Source organism: Danio rerio, chromosome 18 (assembly GCF_052040795.2).
Source record: "Danio rerio strain M-AB ecotype USA chromosome 18, GRCz13ab, whole genome shotgun sequence".
NCBI classification, from domain to species: domain Eukaryota; kingdom Metazoa; phylum Chordata; class Actinopteri; order Cypriniformes; family Danionidae; genus Danio; species Danio rerio.
Genome location: NC_141038.1, coordinates 8,982,501 through 9,005,650, shown reverse-complemented (window position 1 = coordinate 9,005,650; position 23,150 = coordinate 8,982,501). Strand labels below are relative to the sequence as shown.

General features: G+C 37.3%; 1 protein-coding gene across 13 annotated transcripts in view; it reads left to right on the top strand.

Moving 5' to 3' along the window:
- Nucleotides 1-23,150, top strand: part of shank3a (SH3 and multiple ankyrin repeat domains 3a) — a 368,633-nt gene that overhangs the window by 208,454 nt on the left and 137,029 nt on the right. For 9 of the 13 annotated variants that reach the window (XR_015514523.1, XR_015514524.1, XR_015514522.1 and 6 more), the window contains one exon: nt 11,415-11,599. Coding sequence is in view for 7 of the 13 variants with exons in the window: in XM_087292766.1 (XP_087148892.1) it covers nt 11,415-11,599 (185 nt within the window). In the remaining 6 variants the exon portion in view is untranslated. Of the gene's footprint in view, nt 1-11,414; nt 11,600-13,787; nt 13,812-21,310; nt 21,341-21,528; nt 21,556-23,150 lie in introns of all 13 variants that reach the window. The other 4 variants (XM_087292765.1, XM_087292763.1, XM_087292762.1 and 1 more) reach the window with 2 other exon arrangements.

Below are 23,150 nucleotides of genomic sequence, written 5' to 3'. Positions count from 1 at the left end.
AATCAAATCCGTCAAACTGACTAAAAATATTGCATTAAACTTTGTATAGCTAAAAACATGTAGTTGATTAACTTATAAGTTAAAGTTACATAGAACTTTTGTTGTTGTGAAGTTTTGTCATATCTTTTTTTTACAGTGTTGGACTACATTGAGTATTGGAGGTTATAGTGTTATATTATTTTCTTTTCAGCTTAGTCCCTTTTATTAATCTGGGGTTGCCACAGTGGAATGAACCACCAACTTATCCAGCATATGTTTTACTCAGCGTATACCCTTCCAGCTGCTGGAAAACATTCATACACACTAACCACATACATACACTACAACCAATTTATCTTACCCATTTTACCTATACTGCATGTCATTGGACTTGTGGGGGAAACCAGAGGAAACCCACGTAAACACGGGGAGAACCTGCAAACTCCACACAGAAATGCCAACTGACCCAGCTGAGGCTCGAACCAGTGACCTTCTTGCTGTGAGGTGATTGTGCTACCCACCATGACACCTATATTTACAGAGAAAATTATATAAAATGACAGCCAGGTTGAATTCTTTGAAACTAAAGAATTTTAAATAACAAATAAAAAAATAAAAAAAACAGAAACTGAAGCTTTTAAAGGCATTAAAATGTTTTGCATCTCATTGCAAAATAAATGAATCTAAGAATAGATTAGAAAAGTAGAGATATGTAATTTTCTGTTGATAGCCGAGTCTCCGAAATTGCCAGGAGGAAAAGGTGACCCAGTAAACACAAACACACACACACACACACACACACACACACACACACACACACACACACACACATATTCATGCTCTGTCAGAGAAGAGGCTTCACACTGACTCCATTACACTCAATTAACCCCTAAAAGGGGCAAGACGTACTGAGAGAGGCTCTGGCAGACGAACCGAAGAGATGATGAGAGAGAATGAGACATAACTCATTTCATTCTTTCATCTTAGTCCGTCCACAGAGACCATTTTACCATTGTGCACTTATGCAAATAACCGTTTGCAAGATAATGACAGATTCCCATGCCTTATTTTGTTATAACAGAGCAAAAGACTCTCTCCTTTGAGGCTAGACTGGTTGGTTTTAAATGGACTGGACTGTTTTTTTCTTCTTTTACGGCATTTTTTTGAAGGGTCATTCCTTACAGATAATGTCTTTTAGCTTCATTCCCATTGTCGAGCACAGATGGATGCTTTATGTAGCTGACATTTTTAAAGAAAAGCGTAGCGGTGATAGCTGTGCAGTACAGCTCATGTCAAAGCTGAGCTATAAATGAAGAAACGTCACTCTAGATCTACTTTTGTGATATTAAAGTGAAAACCATAAATGATTAAACATGGTAAATAAATAATCAAACTATGTATTTTTAATATATATATATATATATAGACATTTATTTATTTATTTATTTATTTATTTTTTTATTTATATACAACAGTTCTGTCTGGTTCTCGAATCTGATTGTCTGGTACCTGTGAGATATTTAAGTAATATCAGCACCTGTGCAGCCTCTTTACCCTTTGTGTATTACTCCACCCACATACAGCCAGCAATAAGCAGAGAGACACTACAGTTTTACTGCTGTTAGGCAACAAAATGTAATTTTGAGGCTTTTTTAGTCGAGAATGTTGTTGTTTAGATTGCAACTATGCAATGTTTTTGTAAGAATAGAGCCTATTTTTAAATATGTACAATTTCTGAGAGAGCTCGTTGTCGGCCATTAGCCTGCCACATTTTCTATCCACAAGATGGAGTCAGAACCGCATAATAAGCCCTTACGCTTAGAAGATTATAACAGTCTGATTTTTAACTACAGCAGATCAAATCATTATTAAACTGGTAAGCATACCTGCCAACACTCCAGTTTTATCCTGGGAGTATCATGTATTTCAGACCAATCTCCCGCAACCATCCCGTTTTTTATTTCTTCCAGAAAACTCCCATAATTTCACCCCCCTTTTTGGTACAGTCTAAACACCCCCGGGTTGCCAACTTTGGTACAGTACCTGATTGCAGCGGCCGCCCAAAACCCGCTGCATCCTATCCCGGTTCTGGTAGTGATTGCGTTGCTTTTTCTGGGTTAATTATTGTGATTTTTCTGTAGATGGATGGCATTTCTTGTCATGTTCAGCCTTATAATCTTAAAATGTGAGCAAAATCAGCTGTTTTGTCATTCAAACACTAGCTCTAAAGTGAAGTTGGTGAATTAGTAACGGCTTCTGCTGTTCGAACGTCAGCTGCAGATGTGAATGAATGGCGGAAGAAAGTAGTTCCTAATAAAAAAAGGGTTTTTAGACTCTCTGTGTTTGATTTTCTTATTTATATACAACATTGTGCCGTCGACCTGTTATATAGACTCGTAGTATACTCGTGTATATCAGCACTGGTGGGAAACTAATGCACTGGGCCTGCGGCCTCATGCCAACGCACACCTCCCGCCAGTGCTGATATACAGCCATGTCTCCCAATGCAATTTAGAATTCAATACAAGTTATTGTTATTTATTTTAAAGGTTTGAATAGTCTGGCACCTGCTTATATTGGTGAGCTTCTTCACTGGTATACTTCATTAAGGTCAATTAGGTCCCAAATCACGGTTAAAATTAGAAGTAAACATATCAGATCATGCGCTTTCCTTGGTGCTTTTAAGTCTTATTTTAAAAATTACCCTCTATCTCTTGCTTTTGATAGTAATTAATTAATTTTAATTTGATTTATGCATCTTGTATATATATATATATATAAGTATAGATTTTGTATGTTGGTTGTTTTGTACAAAACTTTCGTCAACGTCTGTTAAGGTCATTCTAAGGTCACTATTATTAGCCTCTATTAAAATATTACGTACTGTCATCATGGCAAAGATAAGAGAAATAAGCTATTGGAAATGAGTTATTAAAACTGTTATGATTAGAAATGCGTTGAAATAATCTCTCCGTTAAACAGAAATTGAGAAGGGGGGCTTATAATTCAGGAGGGCTAATAATTCTGACTTCATCTGTATATGTGTGTTGCTATTAGCATATATTTTACTTGAAATCACAGCGTTTGTTTGTTTTATTGTTACTCCCTGAGGCTAAACCTCAGTTACCTCTGTCTTTAGACCTTGATATCACACATATGACATGCATTAGTTGGAGTTGTTCGCAGCGTGATGACAGCATGGGGACTTACTCAGTGACTTTGGATCAAGCCATCAGTCCTTTCTATCAAGCTGCTATTACCTAAAGAGAGAGAGAGAGAGACGGCGGGAAAAGAAGCCTCTGATTCATTGTTGACACTGGCACCCGCTGAATCAAGACACTTGCGTTCAATTTATCTCTCCATGATGGCAGTTGCCAGGGTTACCGAAGTATAGTTGGTGCCCTAGGAGGCAGTTGAGAGGAGGCTCTGGAGACGTATAGAGCCAATATATCACTTTGTCACAGCCTTCAGTATGGACACTGTATGCCTGAGGGACTTCCTGTGGTTGATTAGGGCATGGTTGTTGTTGTGTGTGTGTAGGGTTCGGAAGGTTACACATGTCTGTATGTGTGAGCTAATGCCTAAAGGTGCAGGTCAGGGTGTGTGTCATTACGTTTGAATGAGGTCAGTCTTTGGGAAACCCATGTTAGGGCTAAGAAACATGTTTGTTCTTGTTTAAAGTAGTCGTTGGTTGTGTATAAAAGTGTTTGAAAATATTTTAGCTTTTGAACGTTTCGTATTTTTAAATGAAAGATGCTTTTTTTATTGTCTTGATCATTTCAGATACAAGTAAAGATAATATATTAGGCATGGTTGAAAACATACAGTCTGTACCAAAAGTATTCATTCATTCATTCATTTTCTTGTCGGCTTAGTCCCTTTATTAATCCGGGGTCGCCACAGCGGAATGAACCGCCAATTTATCCAGCAAGTTTTCACGCAGCGGATGCCCTTCCAGCAGCAACCCATCTCTGGGAAACATCCACACACACATTCACACACACACTACGGACAATTTAGCCTACCCAATTCACTTGTAACGCAGGTGAATTGGACTGTGGGGGAAACCGGAGCACCCAGAGGAAACCCACGCGAAGGCAGGGAGAACATACAAACTCCACACAGAAAACGCCAACTGAGCAGCCGAGGTTTGAACCAGCGACCTTCTTGCTGTGAGGCGACAGCACTACCTGCTGCGCCACTGCCTCGCCCGAAAAGTATTTAGACCCCCCTTAAATTGTTCACATTTTGTTATATCGCAGCCATTTGTTAAAATCATTTAAGTTCATTTTTTTCTTCATTAACATACACACAGGACCCCATATTGACAGAAAAACACAGAATTTTTAGCATTTTTGGAGATTTGGCCCAAATTCCAATTCTATTTTTGTATCCCTTCCCCTTCCTGTTGGCCCTTAAAACCGAGTGTGAAGGGGAAGGGCTTTAAAATTTACCCGTAAGAAATGGGACAGCACCTGCACACGTCATCATATGTTATCACGATCTCTTCCTTCCTATGAGATCAGACGATCGAGACAGCTGTAGTTATTCCAGTTTATTTTTTATTTTTATTTTTTGGTATTTATCGTCATGAAATCACTGAAGGCAAATAATATGTTATCATAACCATAAGTAATCAATGGGGTAAATAGGGTAAGCAAAATAATCTGCCAATAGACTGATTTCACACGGCCGCCATTTTTAAAGGCGAAATCGAGGCTGCAGTAGGAAGAAACCTGGAAGTATAGTTGGGAGTTACATAGAACAGTTGTGTACTTGGCTGTATATCTTATCAGCAAAGATAAAGTGAAAATATACACAGAATATACACGGAGACTGGAGCGCGAAGCAGCAGTAAAGATCAGTAAAGTCATCCACGCTCAGCGGCGCTTCAGTGTTAGCGGGAAAAGGACGGTTTTAAAACTTCCGTGCCGGAACAACATTATTACAGACAACACGAGGGTGTGCTACAGAGGACTTTAGTGTTTTATCGATCACCGGATTACATAGGCTGAAGCATGAAAGTGCCCCCACGGTGTTTAACTGGTGCCATGAACTGAAGCCTTGGAGGACACTTGAGCGTATTACTCTTACAGATGTTGTTTGATGCTAAATTGCTTTTAATTGTTCAAATGAAACTTACTGAATGATATTAAAGTGATGTTTACACCATTTCTGCATCTTAAAATCTCTGCAACTGTGGGAGGTTTGCAGTCCACAGCATGCTGGTCCTATATTTCCGGGTTTCGTCCCACCGCAGCCTCGCTTTGGTTATTTAAAATGGCGGTCACGTGAAATAAGCGCATGGGCTAAGCAAAATATTCTTATGTCTTAAAAAAACAAGATTATTTTGCCTACCCCTTTCACAGAATATTGCTTGTTTCACTGAAAAACTCACTTAATTTTGGCATATTATTTCTCAAAACAAGACAATGGCTGTTTCTCAATTCCAAGAACGCAGAGAACGGACTTGCGTTCTTGTGGAGAGCGGTCTTGCCAGGTGTCCTCGGAAGAACGAACTCACGAGACCGCGAGGGCAGAGAACGCGTCCTTTGAGAATTGAGATGCTGCGTTCTTCCTGATGGTCACGTGACCTTAACGCGTTTTAAATGGAAATTATTTAAACATTACAGCCTTCATACAACGATTTATTGTTTTCCCCCTCTTTAAAATATATACTTTGCATAAAAACATTATAAATATACTCTGCACAATATAAATAAATCAAATTTTAATACGAATTTTAGCAAACAAACAACCCTTAATGTGTTTTTTCCTTTATTAAGATATATATGTTAATGTTTACTTTCACCGCTTCATTTAGGGAAACTCCTGATGTAAATAAGTGATATCTCTGAACTATAATAATAAATCTAAATAAAATGCTGCGCTTCCCACCTCCAGTCGCAATGACTTCTGGGACTTCCAGAGCAAGTTCAGTGCTCAAGTCTGCATCGGTGCGTCCTCGATATCAAGATCACATCTGGGAAGTTTCACACGTCCTCCGTACTTGCGGTCTTGAGTATTGGAACTGAACTTAGGCAGCTGATGATGACGTTGCACGAGAACACGAGGAAGCAAGACCGCTGAAGAACGCATATTGAGAAACAGCCAATATGTTTTGCTTGTCTAAAATATGCTTTTCGATTTAAGAATTTTTAGATATTTAAACTAGAAACAAGATCTAAGTAAGAAAAGCATTTTTTGCGGTGTAGTAGTAGCAGAACACTCCTTTACAGTTCACAGTTGTCTGAGAAAAGGGCAATAATCATATTAAACCTAATCTGACGACGTGCTTACTTCATACAGTATACACATTGTCTGTAACTGTACGTTTGCGCATTCGGATCAGTTTAGGATCATGATCTGTTTACACTGGAAATCTGATTCTGGCCACATTTATAACAATGTGAACAACTGTGTAAAAAATCAGATCTGAGAAAGAAAATCTGATTTAAGCACTAAACCTTGCAGTGTGAACATACCCATTCATACAAATAAAAGCATTCGAATTCATATTGATTCGCCACTTTTCTGACAACACAAATGAAGTGTGGTCTTGCTGCAGAGTCGTCCCATGATTTTCAGTGCCGTTTATTACAAGCTTGTGGCTGATCAATAGGAAAGCGTGATGACAGGACTCCATACCTCCCCATCTCTCATCCATTCTTACAGCCTCTGTTCGTCATTTCTTCAGTGATGCTTTCTCTTTCTCTTGCTTTTTTTTTCCTCTGGGTTTGGTATCGTCTCTCCGCCCCTTAAATTCTTCTCTCTTTCTTGTTACTCTGCATTTACATGCTGCAGTCGCTCCAGCCCTGTACCGCTGCAGTAATTGGAAAGCCGTCACTGAGCTCGATGTTCGGAGCAAAAGGATAGATGGAGAAAGGGAGAGATAACCGTAAAGTGTGTGGATGTGCATGTGTGTTCAGACTGACTGATTTTGTCAGTAAAAGCAAACGTTTAGGAGTCTGCTTGCTCATGCTGGAAAGCTTGTTTTTAGAGGTCAGTTTGTTAAATAGTTGCACCGTTCCAGATTAAGCACCAGAAATCTGCTGCATTTATGCTAATTACTCAGTTTAGCTGCTGTATATGTACATGATCTGAGCCCTTTTTGGTAACACTTTACTTAGGGGTGTTCATAACGCTGTCATGAATCGTTTATAATAATGACATGGATGTGACATGATACGAATAAGATTTTATGCATGCTTATAACAACAGTCATTAAGTGTCATATACTCAGTTCTGACATTTTAAATGCAAATATGACATTGTTTGTTATGACAAGTTGACAAACAAATGCATTACAACCTATTTTTGTCTTTGTCAAGACATACTGACATCACCAAGGCAAAAACAAAAACTTGTCATCAATCCAACACAGGCTCATTATGTAAATGTAGTCCCGTGGATGTTTCTGGAGACTGCAAAATACGTCTCGGGAGGTACGTATTTTTGCGATTTTTGGTTTTCGTGAATCCACGAGAGGCCGATGTGTGTGCTTTTTCATTTCTCAAATGTCTCTCGCGAGTGCCGTTTGCACCCACGCTGTTCTCGCGTAAACCTGTCGAACGACCGTCTGTCTGTCTGACTGACTGAATGATTGACTGTGTGACCGGTAATTCACCTGACCCAGCCTCCTCCTTCCCTAAACATAACCAATTTTACTGATTGACCCGCCTGCCCGCTTACTTCCCTAAACCCAACCAACAATTTTCAAATTTACACATTCTGTGCTGAAAAAGAAAAGCCCTCGTCTGATTTTTACTACGTTTTTGGATTTTACCACATTCTCACCCTGCTATGCTCTTGTTCACTTTATTTTTTTGATTCTGTTTTTGTATTACCTGATTTCTGGAACTGATATTTCCCGGACTCGAATCCGTCGTCGTCATTGTCGTCAGCTCTTCTCTTTGTCTCAAGTCCGCCAACATACACGACGAGCTAACCAGTGGTAGAAAGAATACAAAAAAATCATACTCAAGTAAAAGTACCATTACTTGCCTAAAAATGTAGTTTGAGTAGAGTAAAAGTATCTCTTGTAAATATTACTCAAAGTAGGAGTAAAAAGTAGCCCTTTTAAAAGTACTCATGAGTAGTGAGTGGTGAGTATGACGCTGTAAAAAGCTGATGCGTTTACATGTAATTTGTGGATGTGTGTAAACGCAACATTCTGTAGTGCATTTAGTTATTGCCCAGCAGGCACACAATGTCATAGGACAGTAATATTAGGTTAGATTTAGATTGTGATGTCAAGTGACCAAAATTCAATGTCTAGCCAGCGTCTAAGGATAACGTTATTTTGATGTCGAATAACAACATTAAATGACGTTGATATTTGGTTGATTTTAGGTTGTGTTGGAAAGTGACCAAAATCCAATGTTGAGCCAACATCTTAAACCAACATCCTATTGACGTCAAATACTGATATTGATTTTGGACGTCTTCTTGGACACTCTAAATGCTTCCAAACAGTTTGCTGCATTTATAAATCGCCCATGTCTTGAGGTATTATATTATGAGGCGATTTGCCTTCTATATGTGATTTTATTGGACAGAAATTACATCACTGAACTTTCTAATCCCCCTAGACAAGAAAAAATAAAGTAGTGACTGCAGGTTGAAGGAAAGTAGTGGAGTAAAAGTACAGATACAGCATTAAAAAATGTACTCAAGTAAGAGTAAAAGTACACATTTTTAAAACTACTCATTAAATTACAATTCCTGAGAAAAAGTAATTAATTACAGTAATTTGAGAATTTGTAATTAGTTACTTTACACCACCGGAGCTAACCCATAGCGTTCGCTTAAAAATGAAATGCAGCCATACAAACCTCCGGCTACATAATTCGCAGTCTCCAGAAACATCCACGGGACTACGTTTTCAGAATGAGCCTGGGTTGCATGAATCTGACATAAACATAATTGTCATGAAGCCATTGTGAATATGTAAAGAATTTTATAACATCATTAATTTATATATATTTAACTACAGTGGTACAAGCTGAGTTTGTCATTATGGCATTCTTTAAAAGAATTTGACAGCATAATGACAATTTTAATGAGACATTTTAAAGACAAATACAGTTTGTTCCACTGAAATTCAGAAAACTATTCATGATGCTAATATTCATCCGTCAGCTAGCTCTCTGCAACTCTCACATGGTTGCCCCCTGAAGCTAAGCATTGCTGCACCAGGACAGTACCTGGATGGGAGACCACATAAGGGAAGCTAGGTTGCTGCTGGAATGTGTGTTAGTGAGACCGGCAGGGTGTGCTACGAGTGTGATATTGTGTTTATACAACAGTTTGACGGCATAATCGTGAATATTAAAAAAAGAAATTAAACAAGGAAATTCTCAAAAACCCTTTTGTTTGAGGAACTACTTTCTTCCGCCACTCATTTACATCTGCAGCTGGTCAGACACACGTCACTTTAGAGCTAGTGTTTAAATGATTCTCTAGCATAATGTCTAAATGGATGACAAAACAGGTGATTGTGCTCACATTTTAAGATTAAAGGCTGAAAGGCATGAAATGCCATCAGCCAACAGAGATTTCCCAGTATTTCTCTGTTGCAGTTGGAATATCACAATAACTAACCCCAAAAAAGCCAAAGCAAAGCAAACATTACTAGATTACTATGGTATAAATACAGCACAACAACGTACAATCCTGTTGTATACCTGTTTTATAATGATTTGATCAGCTGTAGTTGAAATATGAAAAGAAAACGCTGAGTTTTTCCACCTCTAAGGGCTTGTTATGCGTCTTTGCTCTGCTCAATATGACAGGCTGATGGCTGCCGATGCGCTGAATTGCTTCGAAATTATAAATATTTTAAAATAGGCACTATCCTTCTAAATAAACCACATAGTTGCAATCTAAACATCTACATTTTGCCTAAAATGCCTTAAATGAGATAGATAGTGAATCTATTGATCTGCTGTCACTCTATGTGGGCGGAGTAGTACACAAGGGTATAGAGGCTGTACAAATGCTGATATTGCAGAATATTGCACGGCGATAAGCCAATCAGATTCCAGAACCAGACAGAACTGTTGCATAAATAAATTTACTGTATTACTGTTTTGCCAATCACAATGTATATTTAGCTGTGTTGCCAATTTATATTAATGGTAAAAGACAGTCAGTTTAGCAAACTAAGCTGCATTCTCTACCCATACATTGTACAGTTGGCATGTTTGTACCAGTTACCTCATTTGCATAACACCTTGAGTGAATCAGGTGCTAAGACGGCACAAACAAACAACGCAATCAGCAAGTGTGATTCATTCTTACTTAATTCACCCCATAACATCTGAGCCCAATACCAGTAGAGAGGAAGTTGATGTATATGTGTCTGCATGAGTGTGTTTGTGTACTTGTTTATGTGGTTTACAAGAACAAAAACCTGTATGATGAAACCTACTGTAGGTGTTACTTTAATATGGTCATTCGAAATACTTAAAAACATTTCTAATGGGGTCTTTTGACAGTAACATTGTGGCTTAGGCTTGTGTGGGGGTCTTTGGGGAATGTAATGCCTATAGTGTGTGTTTATGTGTGCGTGTTGCTTTAATGCATGTGGATTTTTAATTCATTCCTCAACAAGCTGAAAACAGAGTCATGTGTGATACTGCCGTTTCCTCTGGCGCGTGTCTGTGTGTGTGTATGCAGTGAATGGGTGAATGAGTGGAGATGAATGAGAGAGACGGGGCTACAGTCACTCTGCCTGCAGCTGCATTAACATTCAGAAGCTGTCTTACTGACAGAGAGAGAGAGAGAGAGAGAGAGAGAGAGAGACATGGGAGGGGAGGGAGAATTTGGAGGGCAGAGAGAGAGAGTGGGAGCGAAAGGGGGGGTAGGAGGGGCTGTTGATTACAGCACTATGAGAATGTGTGTGTCTGTGTGTGTTTGTGCTGTTTTAGGGGGGTGAGGTGAGTCGTGCTCAACCCCCCCACACACTAATCAATCCGGACCCCTGGCGCCCGTGCGTTGTCGTCGGCGACCATCCACGTATGGAGAGAATGTGGAGGGCGGGAGCGCGCCGGCTCAGCCACAGGGAAACAGCGCAGCCGCGTCACAGCGTGTGCGCGAGAGCCACGGGGAGTGAACATGCCCCACTCGCGGTGAGTGCAGCCCGAGCGCTCGGCGCCGTTCGCGAAAGGCAGCCGTTAACGGGAGCGAGGGGGAGGGCGGGGAGCGCTCAGAGGGAGGAGAGGTGGAAGAGAGGAGCAGAGGAGGAGAGAGGGATAGGAAGAGAAGAAGTGAGCCGCTCGCACCTGACGGCCCTGGCCGGTTCGGGGATATCGAGGAGGAGAGCCGCGCACGCACACACGCTGCACGCCTTCTCTTGGGACCATGTCGGTGACCACTGGATTTGGCTACCAGTTGCCGGGCATCACCACGGTAACCTATGTTTTTGTTTACAGCCCGGGGACGGTCCAGCGGGACCCCAGCCCTCCTCCCGTGGGGCCCTCGCACACACTCTCAGGAGCCCGGGGCCCCAAAAGGAAACTCTACAGCGCGGTGCCGGGGCGCACATTCATCGTGGTCAAACCATACTCACCGCAGGGAGAGGGAGAGATCCAGCTGAACCGCGGAGAGAGGGTCAAAGGTGAGTGCCCTTTCTTTGCTTATCTATTTGCTTCTGACAGCTGTCAGTCTTCTTGAAAAGGGGGCGGGGCTACGCCAAATTTGATCTGTGGAGATAAATCCATTTGGAGGTTCATGGTTTGCTTGTTGCAGTGTGTTTTTATGTTAAATGAGTTGAATTGTTGGATCTTTATCATCTATAGTCATCTGTACTGGAATTATGCATTGTTATATGTATCGGTATGTATTGGAAATTGATCCAAAGTAACCTAATAGTTGTTAGCTAGCAAGTCTTTTTGTTCAGCACAGTTTTTTTAGGAATTAAAAGTGTCGTTCATTATTGTAATCAACCAAGGAGGCTGTTGGTTATCAGTTTCAGTAATTTAACCCATTAACTGCCTGCTCAACTCTGTTTTAAATAATGACTGTTCAAGTTTTTTAAAGATTGACTGCTTTGAATAATGGCTTACACACACAGCATTGTTGGTTTAGAAAACAATCAAACAAGCATACTCCTGTTGCACTACTACACTTCATTTTGGTTTTATTGTTAAAAAAAATAACAACAAGAAAACATGGTAAATGACAATCTGAAATATTTTATGGCATACTTCAAAAAATAAAGATGATTTAGTATTCAAAATGTTTTATTTTTATTATGCTATTTTTTTATATAAATTAGTTTTACTGTACACTTTATATTTTCACATTTTTTTATAGTAGTGTATTAATTCCGGTACTTTTACCTCAAAACGACATATCAACCATTTGGTAGAGGTTTATAATTTAGAAATTACGGGATGTGTTGAAAAAAATGTGTTGAGTGTGTTAAATAGCGACATTAGGAAGTTAAGAAATGCAATCCGAACACTTTTCTTGGTCTAGTTAAAGGGTTAAAATGGCGAAATGTGTATGGCATACAACAGTGTATATACAGTTAAAGTCAGAATTATTAGCCCCACTTTGAATTATATTTTCTTTTTTTTAATATTTTTCAAATGATACTTAACAGAGCAAGGACATTTTTGCAGCATGTCTGATAATATTTTTTCTTCTGGAGAGTCTTATTAGTTTTATTTTGGCTGGAATAAAAGCAGTTTTTAATTTTTTTAAAAACATTTTAAGGTCAAAATTATTAGCTGCTCTAAGTTGTTTTTTTTCCATAATCTACAGACCAAACTACCGTTATACAATGACTTGCCTAATTACTCTGACCTGCCTAGTTAACGTAATTAACCTAGTTACGCCTATAAATGTCACTTTAAGCTGTATAGAAGTGTCTTGAAAACTATCTAGTCAAATATTATTTACTTTAATCATGGCAAAGATAAAATAAATCGGTTATTTGTAATGTGGTATTAAAATTATTATGTTTAGAAATGTTTAGAAATATTCTCTCCATTAAACAGAAATTGGGGGTGGGGGGATAAACATGGGGTTAATAACTAAGGCAGGCTAATAATTCTGACTTTAACTGTATATAGTAACATATTACAATTGAATAAATACATTTACAATAGATTAGGAAATTATGAATTTATGTTGTGGAATTGTTATAAATATGATATATTTTTCAAAATTAAATAAATATACAATAAAACATTTTTGTTTGTTAGTAAATGCAATGATGTATTAAATGTTACATTCATATTGTAAAAAAAAAAATAAAAACGCTCCCCAAAAATGTACATACATACTTACAAGTTATATATAGTCCCGGATGTAATGGCATTACTGTAGCATGAAAGGGATTTGAGATGGTCTGTAGAAGCAGATCTGCTGGCTGAGTTCCGAACCGAGCTGTCGTTTGAGCTGAAGTGACCTCCAGACTGTCTGTTTTGCGAGATGCACATGCTTTTCCATCTTTTCTATGTCATCTACACTGCTGTGTCTCAGAACAGGGAAGCGAAGGTTTGTTGTCTGTCAAAGACTGCTCTCTGGAGACCGTCTTTCACATCGCACACACACACTGATGCTCAGCTGTGAGGGCTGTGCTCTCTTGCTTACGTGCTCTAGTTAGTGAATCCTGATCCAGAAGAGATTCTGCTGTGATTAAACTCTGACAGCATTTGTTCCATGTACATTTTTACAGATGTGGATGTAACTCATACTAACGCTTTATAAGTTTGTATGTGTGTGTGTGTGTTCATAGCTCAGGTTCATGGCTTATTTGTTGTTCTGTTCTTGTCTCCATTCATGCTTCAAAGCAGACTACCACTCAAACGCAGTGGAAGGTAAAGAACTTGCATCATCCCACTGCCCTCCAGTGTGTATGAGTGTGTGTCCCATGCACAGACCCTTACAGTGATGTTTTTATCCTTTAGAAACTCTTTCTTTCCACTTTACCTTACCTGCATGTCCACATGTGCTCACACTTCTGTACCAGACACCCTTCAACACGTACACAGCAGTTGTAGTGTGATTCCTTCCTGCTCTTTATCCAGTCCTGGAAAAAATGTATACACATTCTGATTTCTCTGCCTCTGTGTAATGGATAATAGTTTCCTCCATTTGTAAGCAGTTGAACCTATATGGCTCTAAAGTTGCTCAGGATACTTATGGCCCATTTCCACTGCATGGTACGGTATGGTACTGTACAATTCGGTATGCTTTTATGGCCGTTTCTACTGTCAAAAGGTATCAAAAACTAACCATATCGTACTTTTGTAGCACGATAAAAGGTGGAGCAAGACGTGCAACTGAACACTATTGGTTATGTCACTCGCTCGTGCGACAAGCCAGGAGAATGAAAAAAAAGAAAGCACCATTTTTAAATACACAACCGAGACATTACGCCATAATAACATTTAAATAATAGCGAGCCATGGTTAACCCGAGCATAAACAAACCTTGTTGTTGTCTTGATAAACAGCCACAAAGCCAAGGAGAAGAGCAGAATCTACCCTGTGCCCCGTTGTTGTTTACAAGGCCATCTAAAGCGCGAGCGGTTTCACTTTCTTGCATGAGTTTGCCGTGCACCTATGTTTGAAATAATGAACTTCTTGAGCTGATGATAATAGTGTGCAAATTAATATTGAAGTGCTTCTGACATCGGATCCTTTCAGAAACGGAAAAACGTGAGAGTGAAGCACGAAAAAACAAAGGAGTAACTAATTCTTTCGGCAACCTAAAAGATGATCAAACTTCCATGTTTAGCTATTATCATCACCTTTTGGACTGTTATGAACTTGGCATGATGGAATTACTTTATAACAAGAGGTTACCATTGGTACCCCTTTGGCAGTGGAAACGCAAGCCTGATAAAGGTGACCCGTACTATACTATACTGTACCACTTTGTCTGGTGTTATGAATTCATTACTGCACTGTAACACACTTAGGGACTATTTACATATTGTGCCTTTTGCACACTCGAAAAAAAAAACTTTTTTAAAATGAGCTGAATCAACATATTTATTAAGTGTTTTTTGGGATAACTTAATAGTTTTTTATTTTGTTTTATATTTTATTTTTTGCTCAATCCACTTAAAAAAAATCCACTCTTAAATTCATTATTTAAAATGGAGACACATAGATTGTGAAAATAGGGAATTTTTGGGTCTACTTTATCACAGTGTGTTTAATACATCCCAATTGTTCAGAATTCTGCGAGCATTCTGCACATCATGTGACAGGAACCAACTAATCATCTTCACAGTTTTGTATGGATTATACACAATTCTGTAGTAATAGTAGACTAATTACCTCAGACACATGAAGAGCATGTAAGGATTGTGGCAGTGTATCAGAGCTGCAGCAAATGTTTATCAGGGGTGGTTCCTTAAAGACTGTGGCTGTTGGTGGCTTAGCAAAGACAGACGCCACAGGAGCATGAGCTCAAAAGTGCATTGAAAATGAAGGAAGTGGTGCGGCTTGCATATTCCACATGGTTTTAGATGTTATGAAAGCAACACAGTCTCATTGTGGATATTTACCCCTGTTTATGGGGTGGTATGACACTATATCAGCTGATCGATTACCTCAGTACGGACGGCTTTTCCGGTGTTACCAGTTTGCCCAGTAGTTTGCTACATATGCCGATGGACTTGAGATTCAGAGTGAAGTTGACCACGACGACTAGGTTTGAGTCCGGCAATGGAAAGTTCAAGAAACCAAGTAAACCAAAGCAAAAAAATAAATAAATAAACAACAGGCTGAAAACATGGTGAAATCACACAGCCCCGATGTCTTTTCTTTTTCTAGATTTTGAAAACACTATCGGTTGGGTTTAGGGATGGGGGTGGGTGGATAAGTCTGTCTGTCAGTCAGTTGACAGCAAGATATTCCTGGTCAGCTAAAGTGTGTATTGCACCCTCAAGTGGATTTAGGCAAGAAGAGGAAAGGTGATAAAAATTTAAGATCATCAAAAAGCATACACAGCAGCGTCTGGTGGATTTGCAAAAACAAAAACTGCGAGCAGACGTTCCTCCCGTTACATATTTTGCTTTCCCCAGAAATGTAGACCTGGGTACGTATCCATAATGCGCCTGGGTTGTATAAAAGAACAGTCCCTTAGTATTTTTAGGAGCAGACTAGGGAAAATATAACTGTGCTAAACTTAATCCAAGCATTTAATTAGGGATGCACTGAATTTTCAGTTACTGATAGAAACCGCATTTTCAATTTTTGCCCAAAATAGAAATATTGGCAAAAATATTAACAGTAAAAAGTCCCAGCATGCTAGTTTCAATCTTCCTCCAGCCATAGTGCTACATTACAAAACCTATTCATTTCAATGGCTTGCATCAAACAAAGCTTAAGTTAAAAGTATCAGTTCTCCAAGCAAAAGATTTATTCAAATAATGTACCGACAGGACATTTCTAGTTCTTGCAATGTTTTTGAGATGATAGTAAGCTGAAATTGAAGGAAGTTTTCTCACAAGTTTTAGATGCAATAAGTAAACAGCCACTTAGTATATTCAGGAGCAGGCTGCTGAAATATGTGAAAACATATCTACGCTAAATTTAATCCAAACTTCTAATTATTGATGCACTGAAATATTGCCAAAAGTAGTAACCGAAAAAAGTCCCAGGATGTTAGTTTCACTCTCCCTTCAGCTCCATTACAAAACCTATTCATATCAATGGCTTGCACCAAGCAAAGGGTAAGTTAAAAGTAGCAAATCTCCAAGCAAAACGTTTGCGCAAATAATGCTGTGACAGGACATTTCTACATAGTATACTAGTTCCTTCTGCTTGCAATAGTGCTGTCATGGCAACGCTGGTAAAATTAGGCTTATTGATCAATAAAATGTGGCTAATTTATAGGCATGCGTTTTTTATCAGTATAATTCAAGATATTGAGTTAAATTTAAAAGTCTTACAAAATGACTTTATATTGTTTAATAAAATAATAAATAATATTACAAACCATTTTCGGTCTCAGTCCTGAGTGTATCCAGAATTTTCAGTTTCGCTTTCGGTTCTGAATTTCCATTTCAGTGCATACCTACTTTTAACTCAATCATTGGCGAATTAAATAAACATCTTATAAACCAGTGCTAACAACAATATTTAGTCACTTAAGATGAAATTTGCTCTCATGTGTAAGTGATTTACATAAAGGGTTGCTGACTCAAATTCTGTGATGGGCAGCAGGTGCATTAGTCTTACTGAAGTGCCAAGATGCCCATGCCGGAAAAGATGGAGTTGCCGTTATAATCTGGTGGCACCATGACAGCATTTAGCATGTGCCAGCTAAGAAACTGCCAGGACAAACCATATGCAGGACACACGATGCATCTCTGACGTAACGGCACCATATGTCAAAACCATTCCCATTTCCTGTGGCCTTTCAGTTCTTGTAGCACCTCTGCAATCTTACAGAGACAGAGTGAACAGTCTGCAGTATGTCTTACTTTTTAAGTAGACTCAAATGAGTCATTCAAAATTGGATTCATTCAGGAACAAAATGCTGCAAGGATGCACAATTAATCTGCATTACCTGTTTTTTTTTTTTTTGTGGGTGAAACTGTAGAAAAAACACAATATACAATATTTTGTATAAATAAAACACAGTATTAAGTTATTATTTGATGAACTGTTGGAAATCAATCCAAAAAAGTGCACCCCTATATGCACTACTTTGTTTGGAACAACATCAACAAAATATTTTATTAAACTTTTTTTTTATGTTTATTTTATTTTATTTTTTTAAGTAGTCTCTTATACACCAAGGCTGTAAATATTTGATTAATATGAAATATAACACGTTTTGAAATTATATTGCAATTTAAAACAATTATTTTCTTGCTTAATAGCTTTAAAAATATATATCATAGTAATTATTTTGCAGAATATATAGCATTGTTATTCTGTTACTCTTTGTTTTCAGAATATTAATTTGCTTATTTGCTTAGGAAACTACTTGTATTATACTACTATTATTATTACTACTATTTAGTAACAAAATCAGTTTCAGTACTGCTTAAATGAGCATTTATGAGAAAACAGAAATATTATCCAACATTATAAATGCATTATATTTCACTCTTAGTCAATTTAATGTAGCCTTCCTGAAAAGTTTAATTTATTAAAAAAAAAATCTTACTAAGCCCAGACTTTTCAACGGTTTGTCTGTAATCCCTTTTTTATGTAATATTAACTTTTCAACAAACAAACAAAACAGTTTTATCTATACATTCATTGTTTTTGTATTAATGAGTGTGTTTTAATGTTCTTTAATGAATAGAGAGTTTAAATGTAGTAATTGTATCTAACTTTACATTGTAAATAACTTTGCTGTCTCTCTTGATCAATGCAAGTGATGCAATTAACTTCTTTCAAAAAATAAAAACTAAATCTTACTTTTTAGTGGTTGTCTAAAATCCTTTAGTTATCTAATATTAAATGTGCAAAAACACCTGAATCTACTGTATACACACATGGTGTGGGTGTGTATTCATGTTCTTTAAAGAATAGAGAGTTCAAATGAGCATTTCTTTGGAAATAAAAACATTATTTAACACTATCTACACTACCTGACAAAAGTCTTGTCGTCAATCCCAGATGTAAGAGCAAGAAAAAATAACTTGGCTTCTTGTTGAACATTTAGAAAAGTGACAGAAGGAAACATTTTCTGATAAATTGTCTGTTAAAACTGCATCCCAATCTTCACAAATGCAAAGATTCTCAAGAAATCAGTCAAGTTTGGTGAAGGAAAAATCATGGTTTGGGGTTACAGTCAGTATGGGGCATGCAAGAGATCTGCAGAGTGAATTGCAACATCAACAGCCTGAGGTATCAAGACATTTGTGCTGTCCATTACATTAAAAACCACAGGAGAGGGCAAATTCTTCAGCAGGATAGCGCTCCTTCTCATAATTCAGCCTCCACATCAAAGTTCCTGAAAGCTAAGAAGGTTGAGATGCTCCAGGATTGGCCAGGATAGGCGACCAGACTTTTGTTAGATAGTGTACGGTTACTCTTGGTCAATCTAATTCAGACTTGCTGAAGAAATTTACAGAATTTAATTATTACTTCAGACTTTTCGGTAGTTTTCTATCATATTTTTTTCTGTAATTTTAACTCTATACACATCTATACACACAAGGTTTGAGTGTGTATTCATGTTATTTTCGACAAATTACAAGAACAATCCAGAGACTTTGCATGAGAATGTTTTGCAGTATGTACACACAAGAATGCAGCTTGTATTTTATCACTGTTAAATAAACCCCGGTGTGAGCGTTTTCCATTTAATCCCCGTAGTTTAGCTTTGGAGACTCTCATTCACTGATATAAATCACGTTTGGGTGCACAAATAGCTGAGACCTTGAGGACTGAATAAAGCTCTGCTTGTGACTTCAGGTTGATAACCTTTAGCATGCTCTTCTGGGAACATGTTGATGCTCCTGTGCCTCATACAGATGTGAAATGCATTTGGACTGCGTGGCTTCAGTTCATTGGAGCTTACCAACCTCAGCCTTGCTTTGAGGTCACAGATGATAAACGGATGAGGGCTGGAAATCTTCCCTGCTCGCAGGCTCTAGATGTGCTTCTGGAGAATGGTATTTTCAGGACAGGATTTTAGGGCAGATTGAGGGTAAAGTCACATCTCAAGCTCAGTATGTGATTGATATGATTGCAGAAGATGGTTTCGTGTGCGTGTGTATTTCTATGTGTATGTGTAACCTAGCAATTTCCCCTGCTAAGTTACATCATAAGAAGATGAAAATGGGTTTGTGAAAACTTAGTATGTGTGTTTATTCATTATTTTTATATGAACAATTTCAGACCTGTACTTATATTTCTGAGTATTATATTTTTCTTCGTTTTCTGAGTTTTCTATATTATTCAGAAAACGTAAACATAATGCTTATTTTCAGTAAGATAAAAAATAAAACACTGTAAGCCCACACTGTAAAAATATCTGTAAATGAATAGTTTCACAAGTGTTTTCTGTTTAGTAACGGTTGGGAATCGGATTAATATTGGAGCTTAATCTCTGCTCTGTCGAATCTTGATGTTTAAAATTCAACTCTATAGTTTAACATCTTGACTTTTATTGACATTTTAGTACTTTGAAGTAATATAATATATATAAAAAAAGAATTTTAGAGAAATAGTTCTCTAAAATAACAGAAAATGTACTGGCACTTTATTGAAAGGTTGTTGTGCCGTAATTTACTACACCAACCAGACAATATATCACTTTAAACTATTAAAAATTTTATTAAAAGTCACTTTATCAAAATTTTCAAGGTTAAACATTGTTGGACAAAAGAATAGGGTCTCATAATGCAATTGAAAAGCATAATTAAAGGGGGTAAAATAAAAACAAGAATCACAAAATAAGGAAAACTTTGAAGAATCATTTAACTGCAAAGATTTTTACAGTGCATAACATGTCTCTATTAAGTTTTTAGAACAAATCAAATTCCAATACCCAAAACTTACCCCAGACAAGTTATGGGGAAAAAAAGATTTTAAATATTATCATAAAAAATAATAAAATACAAATAAAAAAAGAAATTTAATCAAACATGCACCAATTCACATTCCACAACTTCAAACTTCCAAAGCTTCTTCAATATCTCCATTTTTCACAAAGTTAAAAAACACCTCCAAGATATCACAAATTTCAGAGGATTTTCCCTTATTATATATGTGAGCTTTTCAGGAGCCCAAAATGTTAATAGGTTTCTCAAGCAAAGACCACTGAAGGGGCGATTAATATTTTTCCACACAAAGCAATACAACATCTTGCTTGTATTAAAGATAAGTCAACCGATTTTCTTTCTTTAGTAGACAGAGCACAGTAAAATAAGCAGACAGTCTTCATACATATTTAATACACTTAATCCAGGACTTTGACCTTGTATTTTGGTAAGAATGCATTAAATTCAATTGAATGAAAGGATCTTAAATGTTAGGAAAGCATAATGCATACAAGTTAAATCGTTTTTTTTTTTGTGATAATAAAATAATAGATGAAGGATTCACCTACTGTATGGAGGTTAAAATAGGTGAACTAGCGTTACTGTCGTTTAATGTAAAAAATTTCAACTTTTTGTGACCTGCCATAATTGAAATATATAAAAGAATTGAGTCATGTTATATATATATATATATATATATATATATATATATATATATATATATATATATATATATATATATATATATAAATACATATATGAATGACAGTATCTGTTAATGTTTTTACCTTCAGTCTTTATCTGTCTTTACCTTGACTCTTTCCTCCCTCTTCTTCTTATTTCATTTTCTGACAGAGGAGAATGTTTATGAGGAGATCAAGCTTGGTAAACATGAAGCCCATTTATCTCCCCCCATCCTGTTCATAGCTCTGATTTGATATTCAGTAGATACCGATAGTACAGTCATAGTAGTCTAGAGCAAAACACACGCACTCTAGTGAAATCAGCTCTATACACACACACTTTGTCTTGTGGTAGAGCTCTGATGTATGTGTGTTGTCTCTCTCTGGCAGAGTCCATCAAGGAAAGTGAAGAGGAAGGTAAATTCATTAGAGTAGAACTATGTGTGCTGCTGTGAGTCTCCAGACTGCTTCAGGTCAGACAGAACCAGTGAGAGTTCACAGACCACCATTAGAATGAAGTAAGATCCCTCTAGATCCAGTGCAGTGGGTTACTAGGTTTTAGCAGAGAGAGGGTGGAAAGATGGATGAGGTTTGTTCCCTGCGTGTATAATTTAAGTAGTAAAACAATTATAAAAGAAAACTTATGGAATAGCACAACACAGGCTCATTATAAATATGTACCCTTGTATACATTTCTGGGGAGCATGAATTATGTAGCAAGATTTACATATGGCTGCATTTCGGCTTTCAAACGAACGATACGGGGCGGTATGACTCTGCCAAAGGCTTCCTTTTCATGCTACCAGCTGACTGATTCCCTCCATACGGACATCTTTTCTGCTGTTACCAGTTTGCCCAGTCGCTTGCCGCGTATGTCGGCGGACTTGAGACGCAGAGAGGAGTTGACTGCAACAACGGGGTTAGCGTCTGACGAAGAATAGTTCCAGAAAGCAGGTAAAACAAAAACAAAAGGCAAAAAATAAAATAAACAAATAAATAACATTGTGAGAACGTGGTAAGATCTGAAAATGTGTTAAAAAATCAGGCGGCTTTTCCTTATTTGCATTGCTTTTGAAAACACCGTCAGTTGGGTTTACACTAACACTTTTACACAAGGGGGTTGGTGGGACATCAGTTGGTTTGTCGGTCGGTCAGTCAGTCTGTCAACAGCAGCCTCTGGTGAATTTACATGAGAACAGCAGGTGCAAATGACATTCGCGAGAGAAATTTGAGATTCGTGAAACTGCAACTGCAAAAAAAAACGTTCCCCCTGGAACGTATTTTGTGCTTTCCAGAAATGTATACAGGGGTACATATCCATAATGAACCTGGGTTGGAATATCAGCAATATGTCATAGGCAAATGAAAAGTGTGCATTTGTGTAAATATCAAGGTTTTTATTGCTCACAAAAAAAGATGTAGGAGAATAGCAGTTATTCAGAGAGCTAAAATAGGTAAAAATAAGCTATTTTGGCTTAAAAATTTAGGTGAAATTCTGATTGTAATGTAGATTCATGTGATCTTTATAACTGTCTAACTATTTTCATAAAATGCGTTTAAATTTCAGTTGTCACTCTTATTATTAAACAAAGAGATACATAAAATCACAAGTAAATAAGAAAATAAAAAGATAGACAAGACATTTGACATCAGTCAAATAGTTTCCTTTGTTTTTTTATTTTAGTTTTTTTTGTTTTGTTTTTTTGTTTTGTGTTTTTTGTTTGTTAATGTTTTAGTGTTTAGTGTTTTGTTTTTGTTTTTGTTTTTGTTTTTGTTTTTGTTTTTGTTTTTGTTTTTGTTTTTGTTTTTGTTTGTGTTTTGTTGTTTTGTGTTTTGTTTTGTGTTTTTTTGTTGTTTTTTTTTGTTGTGTTTTGTGTTTTTTGTTTGTTTGTTTCATGTTTTTTGCAGTTTGTTTTGTGATTTGTTTTGTTTTGTTTGTTTGTTTGTTTGTTTGTTTCATTTTTTGTAATTTGTTTTGCTTTTTGTGTTGTGTTGTTTTGTGTTGTGTTGTT